The 19,607-nt window shown below is 39.4% G+C and overlaps 1 protein-coding gene across 1 annotated transcript in view; it reads right to left on the bottom strand.

Annotated features, from left to right (window-relative positions):
- GBE1 (1,4-alpha-glucan branching enzyme 1) overlaps positions 1-19,301 on the bottom strand; it is a 295,070-nt gene extending 275,769 nt beyond the window's left edge. Inside the window, exon 1 of the mRNA XM_079923113.1 lies at positions 17,492-19,301. Coding sequence (XP_079779239.1) covers positions 17,492-17,643 — 152 coding nt within the window. The 5' untranslated portion in view covers positions 17,644-19,301. The remainder of the gene's footprint in view (positions 1-17,491) is intronic.
- Positions 19,302-19,607: the final 306 nt, after the last annotated feature.

Genomic DNA, 19,607 nt, shown 5'->3' with positions numbered 1-19,607 from the left:
ACAACCTACACACATCCTCCTATATACTTTATTTTTTTCTTTGAATTTTATTTTATTTATTTTTTTTATATAGCAGGTTCTTATTAGTTATCTGTTTTATACATATTAGTGTATATATGTCAATCCCAATCTCCCAATTCATCCCACCACCACCCCACATCCTCCCATATACTTTAAATCACCTCTAGATTATTTATAATACCTAATACAATGTAAATGTTATGTAAATACTTGTAAATACAATGTAAATGCTACGTAAATAGTTGCTAGTGCAAGGCAAGTTCAAGTTTTGCTTTCTGGAACTTTCTGGAATTTTTTATTCCCGAATATTTTCGAGCCATGGCTGGTTGAATCCTCATAAGTGGAACCTGAGAATCGGAAGGCCAACTGTAGTTTTAATAAAGATTAATATCTCAGCTATCATATCCTTTGACTCTTTCCAAAAAAGAGTCTCACAGAATTTGTCCACATTCTTCAAGACTCAGTCTTCCCTTTATAAAGAAATAATTTTAAGAATTTAAGGCAATTCAAATGAACTCCTTTGTGCTATATACTCCCCTTCCTTAACAGAATAAGACATGCTTTTATCTGTCTTACAATGAATTTTATGCACAAATATCTACTATAATTGTGTTTACTTGTAATCTCCCCAATTAGAGCTCCCATCGAGTAGGAAGCCTATCTTATATTTGTTCTGCTATCACATAGAAAAATGCCTGAGACAAAGAGGATGTCAAAAATTGGTTTGTTAAATAGCAAATTATGCTGACAGCCTGTAACTCAGATGCCCATGTATACCCTGGAACAACATATGTGGAGAATAATTTTTCCTATGTGATCACCTTCTATATATTATCCTAAAGACCCATATGCAACAGTGAAACTCACAGTGAAGATGTAAGAAAAGTAACTTTGATATTAAAATAAAACCACTTTTATCTAAAATAAGTTAGAAAATCATGTGACCATTAAAAACTTAAATGATATGGTTAACTATACTGGTATATATGGATTATTATTCTTAAAAAATTAGAATATTTACTTATAACTAATTTGGCCCATTACTAACTCAGTTTCTTTGTTTATAGATCTTTATTGGAATATAATTGCTTCACAATACTGTGTTAGGTTCTGTTGTACAACAAAGTGAATCAGCCATATGCATACATATATCCACGTATCCCCTCCCTCTTGAGCCTCCCTCCCACCCTCCCTATCCCACCACACTAGGTCATCTCAAAGCACCAAGGTGATATCCCTATGCTATGCTGCTACTTCCTACTACCTACTTTACAATCGGTGGTGTATATATGTTGATGCTACTCTCACTTTGCCCCAGCTTCCCCCTCCACGTCCCCCATGTCCTCAAGTCCATTCTCTATGTCTACGTCTTCATTCCTGCCCTGGCACTAGGTTCATCAGTACCATTTTTTATTTTTATTTTTTTAGATTCCATATATATGTGTTAGCATATTTGCTTCTCTCTTTCTGACTTACTTTACTCTGTATGACAGATTCTAGGTCCATTCACCTCACTACAAATAACTCAATTTCATTTCTTTTTATGGCTGAGTAACATTCCATTGTACATATGTGCCACATCTGCTTTATCTATTCATCTGTCAATGGATATTTAGGTTGGTTCCATGTTCTGGCTATTGTAAATAGTGCTGCAATGAACATTGGGGTACATGTCTCTTTTTGAATTATGGTTTTCTCAGGGTATATGCCCAGTAGTGGGATTGCTGGGTCATATGGTAGTTATATTTTTAGTTTTAAAGGAATCTCCATACTGTTCTCCATAGTGGCGGTAACAATTTACATTCCCATCAACAGTGCAGGAGGGTTCCCTTTTCACCACACCCTTTCCAGCACTTATTGTTTCAAGATTTTTTGAAAATGCCCACTCTAACTGGTGTGAGGTGATACCTCCTCATTTTAGTTTTGTTTTTTTTTTTTTCGGTACGCGGGCCTCTCACTGTTGTGGCCTCTCCCGTTGTGGAGCACAGGCTCCGGAAGCGCAGGCTCAGCGGCCGTGGCTCACGGGCCCAGCCACTCCACGGTATTTGGGATCTTCCCGGACCGGGGCACTAACCTGTGTCCCCTGCATCGGCAGGCGGACTCTCAACCACTGCGCCACCAGGGAAGCCCCTCATTGTAGTTTTGATTTGCATTTCTCTAATAATTAGTGATGCTGAGCATCCTTTCATGTGCCTCTTGCCCATGTGTAAGTCTTCTTTGGAGAGATGTCTATTTAGGTCTTCTGCCCATTTTTTAATTGAATTGTTTTTTTCTTATTTTTCTTATTGTTTTTTAACATCTTTATTGGAGTATAACTGCTTTACAATGGTGTGTTAGTTTCTGCTGTATAACAAAGTGAATCAGCTATACATATACATACATCCCCATATCTCCTCCCTCTTGCATCTCCCTCCCACACTTCATATCCCACCCCTCTAGGTGGTCACAAAACACCGAGCTGATCTCCCTGTGCTATGCAGCTGCTTCTCATTAGCTATCTATTTCACATTTGGTAGTGTATATATGTCCATGCCAGTCTCTCACTTCATCCCAGCTCACCCTTCCCACTCCCTGTGTCCTCAAACCCATTCTCTACGTCTGCATCTTTATTCCTATTCTGCCCCTAGGTTCTTCAGAACCTTTTTTTTTTTTATTCCATATATATGTGTTAGCATATGGTATTTGTTTTGCTCTTTCTGACTTACTTCACTCTGTATGACAGACTCTAGGTCCACCCACCTCACTACAAATAACTCAATTTCATTTCTCTTTATGGCTGAGTAATATTCCATTGTAAATATGTACCATATCTTCTTTATCCATTCATCTGTCGATGGACACTTAGGTTGCTTTCAGGTCCTGGCTATTGTAAATAGAGCTGCAATGAACACTGTAGTACATGACTCTTTTTGAATTATGGTTTTCCCAGGGTATATGCCCAGTAGTGGATTACTGGGTCATATGGTAGTTATATTTTTAGTTTTTTAAGGAACCAACATACTGTTCTCCATACTGGCTATATCAATTTACATTCCCACCAACAGGGCAAGAGGGTTCCCATTTCTCCACACCCTCTCCAGCATTTAACTGTTTGTAGACTTTTTGATGATGGCCATTCTGACTCGTGTGAGGCGATACCTCATTGTGGTTTTGATTTGCATTTCTCTAATGATTAGTGATGTTGAGCATTCTTTCATGTGTTTGTTGGCAATCTGTACATCTTCTTCGGAGAAATGTCTATTTAGGTCTTCTGCCCATTTTTGGATTGGCTTGTTTGTTTTTTTGATATTGAGCTGCCTGAGCTGCTTGTAAATTTTGGAGATTAATCCTTTGTCAGTTGCTTCATTTGTAAATATTTTCTCCCATTCTGAGCGTTGTCTTTTCACCTTGTTTATGGTTTCCTTTGCTGTGCAAAAGATTTTAAGTTGCATTAGGTCCCATTTGTTTATTTTTGTTTTTATTTCCATTTCTCTAGGAGGTGGGTCAAAAAGGATATTGCTGTGATTTATGTCATAGAGTGTTCTGCCTATGTTTTCCTCTAAGAGTTTTATAGTGTCTGGCCTTACATTTAGGTCTTTAATTCATTTTGAGTTTATTTTTGTGTATGGTATTAGGGAGTGTTCTAATTTCATTCTTTTACATGTAGCTGTTCAGTTTTCCCAGCACCACTTATTGAACAGGCTGTCTTTTCTCTATTGTATGTTCTTGCCTCCTTTGTCATAAATTACGTGACCATATGTGTGTGGGTTTATCTCTGGGCTTTCTATACTGTATCACTGATCTATATTTCCGCTTTTGTGCCAGTACCATACTGTCTTGATTGCTGTAGCTTTGTAGTATAGTTTGAAATCAGGGAGTCTGATTCCTCCAGCTCCATTTTTCTTTTTCAAGATTGCTTTGGCTGTTTGAGGTCTTTTGTGTTTCCATACGAATTGTAAAATTTTTTGTTCTAATTCTGTGAAGAATGCCACTGGTAGTTTGATAGGGATTGCATTGAATCTGTAGATTGATTTGGGTAGTATAGTCATTTTCACAATATTGATTCTTCCAATCCAAGAACATGGTATATTTCTCCATCTGTTTATGTCATCTTTGATTTCTTTCATCAGTGTTTATAGTTTTCTGAGTACAAGTCTTTAACCTCCTTAGGTAGGTTTATCCTTAGGTTTTTTTTTTTTGTTTTTATTGTGTTTTTTTTTTTTTGCGGTATGCGGGCCTCTCACTGCTGTGGCCTCTCCTGTTGCGGAGTGCAGCCTCAGCGGCCATGGCTTATGGGCCCAGCCGCTCCATGGCATGTGGGATCTTCCTGGACCGGGGCACGAACCCATGTCCCCTGCATCAGCAGGCAGACTCTCAACCACTGTGCCACCAGGGAAGCCCCCTAGGTATTTTATTCTCTATGTTCCGATGGTAAATGGGAGTGTTTCCTTAATTTCTCTTTCTGATTTCTCATTGTTACCATATAGGAATGCCAGAGAGTACAAAATTAATGCACTAACTCAGTTTTGAACTGAAGTTGGGATGATGCCATGCCTTGCTCCTCAAAACATCATCTGGGAAACAGCAGCATCAGCATCACCTGGGAGCTTCTTAAAAATGCAGAATCTCAGACCCAATGCACGTAAAATGATATTTACATAAATTGTAATAAAAATTGTTATTGTGATGATGATGATGATTTATTATCAGTAGAGTTGTCAGAAGTCTCTTTTGGATGTTTAGTACCTCAGACCCATCATAGCTAGTAATCACTGAAGAATGAACAAGTCCTCAAAAGTTCCACTTTACTTTTCTGTTTAAAGTGGGTAAATTTTCCAAATTTTGCCAAATACATGTACTAACAACTTTCATCTCATAACATCTAACCACCTGTTTGGAAATTGATATGCTCGGATTTCTAATTATTAATAGCACAATGAATCCTGACAAACATCAAAGTAAATATTAAGACTGAAATAAAACCAAAGGCTAATTTCAGTTAGATAAAAAGCAACTAATCTTGGGAAATATTAGCATTACCTTTGTTAAGATTTAACAAACTCACTTCTACAAATGAGAGTATAACATGAAAAGTTTTTGGAGATTTACCTGTCATTTAAGTCAAGTAAACAGACACACTGAATGAATAAAATATTATTTTTCAAAGCAATATTTTTAATAATGTAGAACTGAAGAATATATGATACTAACAAATGAGTAGGTTCTAAGTAGAAGACTTGAAATAAGGAAAACCTTGGAAAGTCAAATTAAAGTTACAAATTCAATCTGTATAGATTAATATCTATATATGTTTAGAATACAAATCAATAAAATAATGCTATAACATGATAAAAATATATAAATTACAAACCAGAAAAACTCTTAAGTAACTACTTGAAAATAAGTTATTGTATCTTTCACAAATATTTTTCTCCAGCTTCCTGAAGTTTGAGAGGCTGCTTTATGATAATAACCAAAAGTTAAAATAAGATCTTAGAAATAAGAAAACTGACAGGTTAATTAGTTCCCACTGCTTTCAATAATCTATAGTATACATAAAAATTGTCATTGTTCATATATTTCAGTGAGACCTGACTAAAGGCTTATTTTTTATTTTGATCAGGTGGCTCCCCAATATAAGTCTGTCATAGTTTATGATCTTTAAAAAAAAAAATCAAATATCCTTAGACAATAAAAAAAACCCTTCAACTTAAACCTTAAGCAAAAATTAACTCAAAATGGATGATAGACGTATATGTAAAATGTAAAACAATAAAACTTCGAGGAGAAAACATTAGAGGAAATCTTCAGATCCTAGAGCTAGACAAAGAGCTCTTATACATGACAACAAACGTATAAACCATACACCAAAAAAAATCAATAAATTTCATCAAAATTTAAAACATTTGTTCTATGAAAGACCCTGTTAAGAAGATGAAAAGGCAAGCTACAGACTAGGATAAAATATTTGCAAAACAAATATCTGACAGAGTGGGGCTTCCCTGGTGGTGCAGTGGTTAAGAATCCACCTGCCAATGAAGGGGACACAGGTTCAGCCCTGCTCCAGGAAGATCCCACATGCTCCAGAGCAACTAAGCCCATGCACCACAACTACTGAGCCTGAGCTCTAGAGCCCGTGAGCCACAGCTACTGAGCCCGTGTGCCACAACTACTGAAACCTGCATGCCTAGAGCCTGTGCTCCACAACAAGAGAAGCCACCACAATGAGAAACCTGCACACCACAACGAAGAGTAGCCCCCGCTCGCCGCAACCAGAGAAAAGCCTACACGCAGCAACGAACACCCAACACGGCTAAAAAAGACAAAATAAAATAAAATTAATTAATTAATTTCAAAATATATCTGACAAAGGACTTGTATCTAGAGTATGTAAAGAAATCTCAAAACTCAAAGGTAAAAAAAAGAAAAATCAATCCAGTTAGAAAATGGACAAAAGACATGAACTGAACATTTCACCAAAGAGGATATAAAGATGTCAAATAACACTGTAAAAGACTTTCAACATAATTAGCTATAAGAAAAATGCAAATTAAAACCACATTGGCTTATCACTACACACTTACTATAACAGCTAACACTTTAAGAAATGTATTACCAAATGCTGGGAAGGATGCAGATAAGATAGATCCCTCATACATTTGGGAATGCAAAATGGTACAGATACCATGAAAAACTGTTTAGCAATTTCATACAAAACTAAACACACATTTGTCATAGGACCCCAAAATTACACTTCTAGGAACTTCTCCCAAAGAAATAACACCTATATATAATAAACATAGCTTCACTGCAATATTTTTAATAGCCAAAAACTGGAAACAATCCAAATGTCCTTCAACAGGTGAATGGATAAACTGTGGCACATCCATTCAATGGAATAGTATTCAGTAACAAAAAGGAATGAACTATTGATATATGCAATTTGAATAGATCTCAAAGGCATATACTGAGTGAAAAAAAAAAAAAAGCCAATCCATGCTGGAGAGGGTGTAGAGAAAAGGGAACCCTCCTATACTGTTGGCGGGAATGTAAACTGGTACAGCCATTATGGAGAACAGTATGCAGATTCCTTAAAAAACTAAAAATAGAGCTACTATATGATCCAGCAATCCCACTCCTGGGCATATAACCAGAGAAAACCATAATTTGAAAAGATACATGCACCCCAATGTTCACTGCAGCACTATTTACAATAGCCAGGACATGGAAGCAACCTAAATGTCCATCAACAAAGGAATGGATAAAGAACATGTGGTACATATATACAGTGGAATATTACTCAGCCATAAAAAAGAACGAAATAATGCCATTTGCAGCAACATGGATGGACCTAGAGATTATCATACTAAGTGAAGTCAGAAAGAGAAAGACAAATATCATATGATATCACTTGTATGTGGAATCTTAAAAAAGGGTACACATGAACTTATCTACAAAACAGCAATACAGTGACAGATGTAGAAAATAAACTTATGGTTACCGGGTTGGGGGGGGCAGGTTGTGTGTGGTAAGGGGGAGAGGGATAAATTGGGAGATTGGGATTGACACAAACACACTACTATGTATAAAATAGGTAACTAGTAAGGACCTACTGTATAGCACATGGAACTCAGTACTCTGCAATGGCCTATATGGGGAAGAATCTAAAACAGAGTGGATATATGTATATGTATAACAGATTCACTTTGCTGTACACCTGAAACTAACACAACATTGTAAATCAACTATACCCCAATAAATTTTTTTTAAAAGCCAATCTTCAAAGATTACATATTCGCTGATTTAATTTATATAACATTCAAAAAATGAAAAAATATTATAGAAATGTAAAACAGATCAGTAATTCCCAGAGTTTAGGGATAGAGGGAGTGGGAATAGTATAAGTATAAAGGAATTCAGAATTCCTTTGTGGTGATGGAATGGTTCTGTATCTTCACTGTAGTGGCAGTTACATTAATATATACTTGTGATAAAACTGCAAAGAAGTGCAAGGAAAGACTGTTGAAAACTGAATAAGGTCTGCAGAGTGTATCAATGTCAATTTCCTGGTTTTGAAACTGCCCTACAGTTAAGCAAGATATTACCACTGGGGCAAGCTTGGCTAATAGTACAGGGGCCTTCTCTGTACTATTTTTGCAACTTCCTGTAGTTTATAATTATTTCAAAATAATTTTTTAAATCTAGTCTAACACAATTTGCAATTCTCTAAATTCACTATATTTTTTAATGTCCTCTAAAGGTACCTTAAATCTGCTACAACCAAACTTCAGTTTTGATAACACTCTTGTTTCTCTGTATTTCCTGCTTATGTGTTGAATTTGTGAGTAGAGGTTTCCCTAATACCGCATGGATAGCAGATAGTTTTCAGTAAAAGGCATTTTAGGGAACTGAACAAAAAGAGATCCATTCGCTTCACTACGCTGCTGTGCTTCACTAGCAAGCACAACTTGCACAACCAAAAGAGCACTGCCAACTGAAATGGTCAAGGGGATGGAAGACTCCCACATGGAAACAAAAAAATGCACAAATAAGCAAACAAAAATATGAGAGATTGTTAATGCTGAAAAATGAGAACTGGAGGGGGAAAATATGCTTGGAAATGATGAATATGAATTTTTTTGTGAATCTCTAGAATCCTGGAATAATCACCAATCCTCTTGAGAAAAGATTGTAAAACAGTGAAAAAGCAATGGTAACTCACACATTAGTTACTCATGTCCTCCAAACAGTAGCCTAAAATATCATTTTAGGTCATGGATAATAGACCTATAACCTCTTAGGAAAAAAAGAAACTAATATGACCCCACACACATTATTGACCTATTCTGACATCAAAGAGGAATCATTATGCTGTCTTTACAGTCAAAAGAGGAAAAAAAGAGGAATCCCATTCTTCCACAAATTGTTCTTTGGTCTACTGTCAAAGATGAAATACTGGGCTCCTCTGTGATGATAAAAATCTTATATTGATATGGTAAGTCTGTAGCAGGTATGTTCTGAAGAACAAAGCTTACACATCTTAATCTTTTAAAAGAATAAAAAAGTATAATGTGAAAGCCCATAAACTTGCATGTAGTTAGGTAACAAAAGACAATTCATGTTTCAAAGACTGAGCATCAACTGTCATCCTTATTTTAGTTCTTTTCTTCTTTCTAACCCCACAAATACAATATTCTCCAAATAACTTAAAAATAAAGCAGATCTTTTTTTTTTTTTTTCTTTTGCGGTACGCGGGCCTCTCACTGTTGTGGCCTCTCCCGTTGTGGAGCACAGGCTCCGGACGCGCAGGCTCAGCGGCCATGGCTCACGGGCCTATCCGCTCCGTGGCACGTGGGATCTTCCCGGACCGGGGCACGAACCCGTGTCCCCTGCATCGGCAGGCCGACTCTCAACCACTGCGCCACCAGGGAAGCCCAGCAGATCATTTTTGAATGAGCCCAAGAGAACATGAAAAAGATTAGTAGTAACTGAAAAACTCATTTCCTCTCAAAACTTCCTATTTTTAAGAGTAAAATATCTATGAAATTAAAAAGAGAAGACAGAGGTGCTCCCCAAATCGTTGGGCCAGGGGCCTGAAGCGAAACCAGACAGGCTCATTTTGGACTAGAGCAAGCAAAAGTGTCTGTATTTGTCCCAAGAAAAGAATCCAGAGAAATACAGAAATCCAGAAATACAAGGTAGAGCAGAGTGAAAGCCATGCCCCAGAGTTTGGTGATACTGAGGGATGTGGCTGAAGACTTCTCTCAGAAGTGGAAATGCCTGGATTCTGCTCTGAAAGATTTGTACACAGCTATGATATTGGGGAACTACAGCATGGTATCACTGGGACTTTTTATCTTTAGCCAGACATTGTCGCCTCATTGGAGCAAAGGAAAGAGCCCAGGCAAACTGTGACAGATGAGACAAAAAGGCATTTCTCAGGAAGATACGCGTACAACTGAAAGCCTTGATTATGCAGGCTCACTTTCAGCTAAGGATGGCCATGCCATGGGACAGCTCTGATGAAAAATTTGTAAACTGAAAGAATGAGATGGAGTTTACAAGTAAACTAATTTATGCTTGGCTAAAATGGACATAGTGAGTTAGCTTGTACTCCTACTAGGAAGACAGATATGGGCCCTAGATATGCCCAGCCATCTTCTAAACGTTAGAATCAAGACCATATGTTAAGGATAGTAGAACCAAAAGATAAATGATGAGTCAATGCTAAGGCCCAAACCACTTACCCCCACTTTGTGAGAAATACAAACCTCTATTTCCATAACTCACAGTTTGCGGGATTTTCCGTTCTTTGAGGGTATGTTCGGTTTCTGTTACGTACACCTAAACGCGTAACTGATTTTGTTTTGTTTTGTTTTGTTTTTGCTGTACGCGGGCCTCTCACTGTCGCGGCCTCTCCCGCTGCGGAGCACAGGCTCCGGACGCGCAGGCCCAGCGGCCACGGCTCACGGGCCCAGCTGCTCCGCGGCATGTGGGATCCTCCTGGACCGGGGCACGAACCTGCGTCCCCTGCATCGGCAGGCAGACTCTCAACCACTGCGCCACCAGGGAAGCCCTGATTATCACATTTTAGATTACAGACCTAGAGCACATACCCAGAAACTGTTTAATTGTAATTTATCCTTCAATGGATCTACTAAAATACACATGAGTATTCCATTCCTTTGTTTTATGTGTCTCATTGCAAATTCAGACATACTGAAAAGAACTGAAATCATCAAATAAAAAAAGAGAGGATAAAAAAGACAAGGCAAGACATGGGATTTAAATTTTTTTTCTTATTAATAGACCATAAGTTCAGACTCCACTAGATAATTCTTTCATTTGTAAACTTCTAAGCTGCTATTATGTATTTTTTCTTCTTATTTTCAAAGTCATTCCTGCTATTAGTAAACTCGGTATGACCATTCCTCCAAGCATCCAGAGTTCAGGAGGAAGAAAATCCCTGCAGCTGTTTGATGTCCAAGAACATGAACACTTAGCAGTCAGATGAAAGAAGAGAAAAGACAGAAACGGAAGATCAAGAGAAGAGTGATTTGGGGTTTCTGCAGGGTAGCATTTACCTCTCTCAATAAAGGGAGCTTTGTGCTCATTACGTCCCAGAATTCATCTTGCCTTCAGCTTGTAGTAAACTGGCAACTGCCTTATCATTTCCTGTCCAAATTAAAGATCAAAATTTAAACATATTCTTTTCTTTCTCCACTAGATTATGATTAAAATTACCACCTCCTCACCTCATTCACACAAATGCACTACTAGGAAAGAGAAGGAACCCCTTAAAGTAAAGATGCTGTTAAGCAGCAAAATGAAGAGTTGTGGGGAATTTCCGGTCAGGTTATTTATCTGATGGTTGATTTCAGGATACAGGATTAAAGAAGCGATATCTTTACATATATTCCTCATCCTCAAGAAACCCCTATAAGGTGGGTTCAATCCATATTTTTCAAAAAAAGAAACTGAGGTTCACAGAGGTTGACTAAGTTGCCCTCAAATTCGAAGCTGTTTAGCATTTACAACACCTAAAATTCAAGCTTCATCTTGCTCTTGTGCTTTGCAACATGGACACTCAGCCATATGTTTATTTTTTTTTTCCATTTCACATGTGAAGAAGCTAAACTTAGGATCTCAGCTATTATCTTTTAAACATCAAAAATCGATCAGGTAAGTCACCATAACTTAATGTCAATTGTATAATAAATTAATGAATGTAGATTGTATAACAACGTGTGTTTAATGTGGAATTTTGCCTTCTGTTGATGTACTAGGTTCTTGCTACCCTAAACACAAAACAGAACAGGGGCTGCTCTTGGATCTTGAGCACAAAAAAAAAAAAAAAAAAAGACCTGGATTCTAAACAGTAGTGAGTATCTACTGATGAGTGGACATCACTACATGAAGAGAATCTACTCTTCTGTAAAACAGTAAAGTTACTTTAGAATGAAAGGTAGCTGAGAGCAGCAATTCTCTCCACTGAAAACCCTTTCATATTTTCCTTTAATATCTATAAATGTATAATTGAAGTTTTACACATGCTTTTAAATAGCAGCAGCATGATATGCTTATCAATCTAAAACGATAGCACATTTCACAGGGTCTGTGCTATCATCTCACTGACTAACTAGGGCCAGCCTGGTGGGAGCTGAACTGAATCCTCTAAGAAGTTACCACACACAGTCATTTCTCAGGAGATGGTGCAGCAGGCACCAGAGCCTAAACTAAACCAAATGCTCCATGGAGTCATTTTAAGGCAGTTTGAAAATGAGAAGAGATCACAGCCTCTTGCCCATCACTGTAAAGAATTCAGGAGTGACTCTGGAGTTAGTACAGACCTCAGCTGCAAGGTGCAAAGGAATCTGCTACTAGTACAGAAGAGCAGGCCAGGTATGACTTATAATTTTTGGATTCTTCTTTGCCTTCTAGAATCATTGACATTTGACTTTCTTCAGAGCCTACAACTTGGCCAGGCACTGAGAGAAAAGTGCACCATTCAACTACAATATAAAATTTCTGCACCACGAGAATCAGTTTTTGGTGTGGTTGCTATTACATGAAATCTAAACATTCTAATTCTGATTAGATACCAGTGTAAAAGCTATTTTCATTTCTAACAAAATAGAGATGTGCACTGTAATTGTGATACTTAACACACTTGAGCTCACAAAAACCTGTCTTCCTATTCTTGAGCATGCAATTTGACCTGAGGCTCTCTTCAAACTGAATATTCCTTCAGTGATTAAACCCTTAGTCTCTGTGGAATATGGAAATATCTAATTAATAACAAATTTCTTTATTTTCTCTGGTTATTTTTAGCTTTTTCCTTGAACATACACTCCCCTACCCGAGACTGCCACACATAACTCCTGACAACTACTGCTTCTTCTTCTGTCCATCCTAGTATTCCTAACATTTTTAGCTTAAGGTGAGCTTACCTGAGACTTACTGGTGTAGAAAAGAGAAAAACAAAAGTCAAAAGACATTCATTCAGTCATCTATTCATTCAAACACTGTACCGTTTCCTGTAGGCCAGGTACAGTTTTACAGACTGAGAATATAACAGTGAGCAAACAACACAGACAATGTGCCTACCCCTAGGAGCAAATAAACTAGTGGGAGATACAAAAGAGCAGAAAGACAACTACATGATTATTGATGATCACCCTTACAATACAGGTTTTCAAGGTGGTGGGTAAGAGGTGCAAAGAAGGTGTGAGGATGGGAAGAAGTCAGGGAAGGCATTTAATATATCTCTAGGCTGTGTCCTGAAGTACGTACAGGCACTAACAAGACAGAAGCAAAGTATGCATCAAGCAGAAGAAATAACATGTACAAAAGCCATAGCTGGACCCATGGCTAGACCAAAACAGGTGGCATCCAAGACTAGATAATATTCTGGCACACTTCAAATTGATCTTTAAACATTTGGTAAAGATCTATCTTATGGGGTAGAGAAAAATTATTTTCTATTAATAAAAATTAAATATAGAAATGGGTTCCCTTTTTAATTCATTTCTACTAAGCCAAAAGCATCATTCTTCTGGTAAAGATCAGAAAATGTTTCTAGTTCTTGACCTCTCCTGCCTTTTACTCAGTGATCCTTCTAGACTCCTTACTTCTCACAAGCCTACACAAAATAAAAAATGAAAATCTTCAATATATAAGAAAGGACTACATGTGTAAAATAGGTATCATGTTTCCAATTTATTCTAGTGATATTTTAGTGCCCCTTATAGAATAGCCCCCAGACATCCTAGCTACCTCTTTACACTTAGCCCCCTTCTGATTAGGTGGTACAGAGTGAGAAGGACGATCCAAAGATGAGGCTAAAAAGGTAGACAGGAACCAGATAATACAGAGTTTTGTAGGTCACAAGAAAGAGACTACACTGTACCTTAAAAGCCATGGAATTGTTGAGAAGATTTGAAAAGGGAGAACTGTGAGGCCGTTATTATAAACCAGGCTAGAGATGCTAGCAACTTGAGTAGTAGAAGAGCAGTAGGAATACAGTGTGGCATATACTTGAAAAGTAGTTAGGAGCTACTACTGACTAGACTTAGAGATAAAAAGAAGGGGAGAGGAGTAATTAAGGATAAGTCTTAAGTTTTAGGCTTGAGTAGTTGGTAGAGGAGGATAACACACACTGAGATAAGGTATAAAAGGACAATCAGGCTTGGGATGAAAAACCCTAAGTTCAGTTTTATACACATTGAGTTTTATACTTACAGTACATCAAAATGCAGATATTTATAAATAAGACCAGGAGACTAAGACCAGGGGAGATTTAGGGTGAAGATAGATGTGGGCAGCCTCAGTACATAGATGGAATTCATGGGATGGATGAGAATACTTAGGGAAAGTATGTGTATAAAACAGAAATACATAAAGGAACCTAGGGAAGAGCCCTGAGAATCTCTTATACTAATGGTCTGAAAGAGGCTGAGGAGAAACCACCAGAGATAATGGAAGAAAAGCAAGAGTACACATCATGGCTTCAAGGATCTAATAAGTGGTCCAAAATGTCCAATGCTAGAAGTAAAGAGAAAGAAAGAGGTATTCACTAAATTACCAAGAAGTCATTTTTTGTGAATTTGCTGAAACAATTTTATTAAAGAAAGATTAATCCCAGCTGCAGCAAGCCATGTGAACAACTCATCACAACCGAATCTCGGATTCTTCATCTGTAAAACAGGAAAAACAAAAATACCCACCCTTCCTACCTTGTAGTTTTGTTATTAGGGTTAAATTAAATACTATAACATATGTAAAAGTTACTATATAAACAGAGGGTATAGACAAGTGTTACTGTAACTGTGTTGTTCATCCTCCTGTTCACAAATGTCAGTTTTCTCTTCCACCCACGTGGTTGATAAGTCACATTTGACTTACACTGGCCAATATGTGTATCAGCATAAGTGGCTGATTGCTAGGCAAAAGCTGTAAGAAATAGTGCCTAGTTCAAAATGTTCTCTGTTCCTTGCCCCTGCCACTGTAGAAGCATGTTTCAAAATGATGACTTCATCAGCCTAGATCCTTGAATGACTGCCATGAGGAGAGCCTGACTCATGCTGACATGTAGCATGGGGACAAATAATGTTTTTTTAAAAACACTACGATGTTGGAATTATGATACAGCAACTAATTGCAGCACAAATAACAGGTGAAAAAAGCAGGAAAGCCAAGAGGAAAATCCTATCTTAGGAGGTAATCAATGAGACATCACAGGGCCTGTCACCCACGCTAATGTCTAATTTTTATTTTACGGCACAGAGTAATTCACTAACCCTCACGCTTGATTCAACATTCCTACAGTTACAGAAAAGGTAAACAAGAACAAAGGTACATAATGGAATTTCTAATGAAGACACAGTGTTTGGGAAAGAATAAGACAGTCCATCAATGAGAAACCGCCTCCCCTATCACCATTATACTGTTGCTATTTGTACCCTAAATTTTCTTCACTCCTTAGTAAGCATACTTTGCATCTACGTTTGACTGGTTGTATATTTGTGTTAGGCCAAAGACACACTGCCTAAGTGGGTTATTAGAAATGAATGGAAAATAGGAAAAGTAATCAGGACCACACTTAAGGAAGGAGAAATTCTTTTATTCTTCAAATGCTAACAGTAAAAGTTACTGCTGCCAAACGCCAAATTACTATTTGATATGCCTAAAGGGAACATGTGTGCTGGAAAATGGCAATTACTCAGAACCAAGGCCAGAAGTAGAATCCAGGTCAGAGTGAGGCACAAGGACCCACTGGACCAGCCTTTTCATCAAGAACACTGGAGTGCTCCCACTTCTTTATTCTGGCCTTTGTCCCTCTCATTAGTTCTGACAAACCATGAAAGAGGATCAAAACTGCTTCAATCCTAACGGAGCTGAAGTGAATTACATGAAAGAAACACTTAACAAGGGAGGTTTGTCTACTTGTAATCATTTTTTTAAAACAGAGAGGGGAGAAACGGAGACAAAACACTTCCACAACTCTGCTTTTAGAAATGTCTTACGTGTCATTTTACAAAGCATCCAAGTAAATTAGTGTCATCAAAAAAGTCGGATCACCATCTTTTGCTCTAAAATTTTTTACTATTTCTAAATCAAATCCAATCCTGAACAATGAAGATTATACACTAAATTTCTTTGAAAGCACATATTGTAAACACTGAAGGCAATTTCACAAGGCTGCTCCCCAAATGACTTACATAAAGGCCCAACATCTGATTAACTTAGCAACAGCTCAAGGTGACTCCTTTGAGGACCCATGCATTAGGATATACAAGCTCTGGAATGAAGTGTTGTATTCAACTTTGTGTCCCTTACTTTTTGTTCCTAAAGGACCCTTAATAAACAGTTGCTGAATTGAGTACAGGTAATAAGTGACAATGCCAGGTCATGAACCTAAGACTTTTATTTTCCCAAACTCCAAATCAACCATGTTTCATTACCCCCAATGCTGCTTCTTGCCAAGTAACTACTAGAAGTTTTCTATTACTTGAAACTGTGACTAGGTATTCTGTTGCCATGGTAATTTTCAAGTGGCTCTGCTAAAAGGGCAGAAACCATTAAATCACAATGTGCTTATCTCACAAATATAACTACTATAACTAACATAACAACTATTTTAGTCTTAAAAATTATACCTTTTAAGTTCAGCTGACTACTGCAATTATTATCCTAGCAACTTCAGCATGATAGGAGACAAGCTAAAAGTAAAGCATACTAAGTGGGCCTCTAGAAGTCTGGCTTTCCTCGCCTTTCTCCAGCTTCAGGATGGCAATGCCAAACACGGGTTAGTACTCGTCAATGATGGCCCAAGGGGTAAAAAACAAAGACCAAGATAAGCTTAATCTTCTCTGAGAGGGAGAATATTAACAAGGAAAGAAAAGCTGCCTGAAAGAATCCTATATAAAATAACAGTATTTGCTATAAAATAAGCGAGAAGGCTTTAAAAACGCAATTACACAGGCGAGGTGTTATGCACCCGCTAATTCACAGGACCACTCTGGTCCGTGGAACGGTCAGAAAACCTGCAGTGCAGTTGCCTAACTCCGCACCAGCACCTGAGGAAACGGGTGCTGGCAGCCAAAGCACACACCCAGTGGCGCAAAACTGCCGATTCGAAGGGAGGGGAAAGGGATGAGGAAAGTTTATTCAGCGCTTCTGCCTCTAGTCCATCGACAAGAGTTGTCAACCCACAAGTCCGGAAGCCATTCAACCCAATTACCGGACTCAAGTCGTCGCCCAAGCCCGGAAGTTGCTACCACCAAGGTGGGGGGCGGGGACGGCGGGGGTGGAGCCGGCGAGGGGCGGAGCCGGCGAGGGGCGGGGCCCGCACGTCCGAGAGCCAACAGGCGTTCCCAGCCGCAAGTTCGCGGCTGGAAGGCGGGCTGCTGGGTTCTGTGGAGGAGGTGGGGGTGGGCAGTGGGGTGTGGGGCGGGGTGAGTCGGGGGACAGTACCAAGGTGGGGCTGTACCTGCGCTGGAAGTCCGGAGCGAAGGGCTTCAGGTACGGGTCTATTTCTAGAAGTCGGGCTAGTTCGGGCACGTCCGCTAAGGCAGCGGCCAGCGCCTCCTCAGAGCATTCGGACCGAGCCTCCCGAGCCGGGTGACCCGCCGGAGCCGCCATCTTCCGCCGCAGCCCGAGTAGCCGAGGCCCGAGAGGGTCGAGTGGAGGGGGAGCGGGAGCTCTAGCCGGGAGAACGCCCAGGCGAGCCTAGGCAAGCCGCAGGAGGGCCAGTCCCTTTATAGCCGGAGAGGACGGCCGCCTGTCCCACTTCTCCCCCCGCCGGCAGGGAGGAGCAGGACCCGGAGTGATCCCCGGACGCACGTCCCGAGAGGGGAGGAGGCGCCAGGCCTCTCCGCCTACTCACGCGGCTCGCACTGGGAGGCCTCGGAGACCTGCCCCTTCCTCCCCCTGCGTCTCTGCCCCGGTGCCCAGGACACCCCAGGAGGCGGTCCTGAGCGGACCTCGCTCAGCCTTGACCACTCTTACCCTGCCCCATTCTTGGCTGCGGAGAACCGCCGTGCCACTCCCCAACCCCCCCAGTTTTTCTTTCTTTGAACAAGTCTCACTGGCGGCATGCCCTTCAAATGGATATATGGTTTTCTTGGAAGGGACTTCTCTAAGTTCTGAGAGAATCCTGTAATCGTCCCAGAGATACTCTGGTGTTCTGGTGTTATTCTCTGGGTTACCAACGACTGAGAATTGGAATTATGAAAACTTTTACCATTCCCCATAACCTCAAAAAGAAAGAAAGAAAAAGGCCCTTTTGCCTTTTAAAATAATTGCTGTAAACAAACGTTTCAACAATTAAACTATTCTTAATGAGACAAACGATACAGGGAAGAGCATTAGAATTCAGCTGTACCACTTACTAACGAAGTGATAAGGCCTAAGAATGGGGGTCGCTAGGTAGTCTACCCCACTTGGAACTTAATATTCTTTCATTCCCATTAACTGACGGGTTTCTAGCTCACAGATCCTTTTTAAAGAGTACAGAATTGTGCACCGAGACAATTGGGCCCAGCAACGCAGGAGTTTCCAAGCTACTTTGTACTTAGAAACTGGAGAGGCTTGGAGTATATCTGTCCCAGTTAAGTTCGAGGTGTGGACAGTCCAAGGGGCTATGGAGAAGGACGTGTTGATCAGTCATGGACCTTGAATTTTAAAATGTTCAAAACATTTTTTGTGAAGGAGTTAATAAGGACTTGATGAAAGATATCTAGGAACAGAGGGCCTCAAAGTGAAAGAGTGGAGGACTTGGAAAACCTTCAGAAAGGCATGTCGTATTTCCCATAAAGATGACAACATGCAAACATTTGTAAATTATAAAACAACAGTTGAAACTCAGAAGCAGGATACCCAATAGACCCACAGACCTGTATCTCCAATCCTAAACTTTTCTCATAAATCCTGCCTATTGAAATCTGTGTTTAGCTGGTTAAGAGTCCTAAACCAAGTATCTCCAAGACATACCCTAAGTCAGTCTTCTCATCCTTTCTGCTGTCACTCTTAATGCAGGCAGCCTTCCTCTCTCATTTGGACTAACATATCTAAGGGCTTCCCCTTTCTCTTTTTCACCTCCAATCCATTCTCTAGTGTTTCTCAAGCTTTAATGTGCATATGAATCACCTAGGGATCTTGTTAAAAGAACAGACTTTCAGTTCTGAGTGGTGCCTCATATTCTGTAATTTTAACAAGCTCAGGGGTGATGCTGCCTCTGCAGGTTGGAAGCACAGTTTGAACCATAAGGCTCTATGCAAGGAATAAATCATACAATTTAAATGGCATGCTTGGTTCACCTGGAGTTAAAAATAAACTCCCTACTCTTCCCTAACAAGGCTTCCATAATCTGGTCCCTGCCTACCTTTCCACTGCTTATCATTCTCTGGCTTTACTATTCTGTAGTCACACTGACTTTCCTGAAACTCACTAAGCACTTTGTAGCCTCTGAGACTTTACTTGCCCTTCTCTCTATTGAGAGTTCACTTCCCATAGCTGTTTCCTTCCCAGCGTTCATTGAGGTCTCACCATAAATGTCGACTCATCTCTGAGAAGCCTCTAATTCCACTATCTAAATATCTCAATAT

The sequence above is a fragment of the Stenella coeruleoalba genome, assembly GCF_951394435.1.
Source record: "Stenella coeruleoalba genome assembly, chromosome: 5".
NCBI classification, from domain to species: domain Eukaryota; kingdom Metazoa; phylum Chordata; class Mammalia; order Artiodactyla; family Delphinidae; genus Stenella; species Stenella coeruleoalba.
The sequence above is the reverse complement of the archived record's forward strand: the minus strand, read 5'-3'. Positions and strand labels throughout refer to the sequence as shown.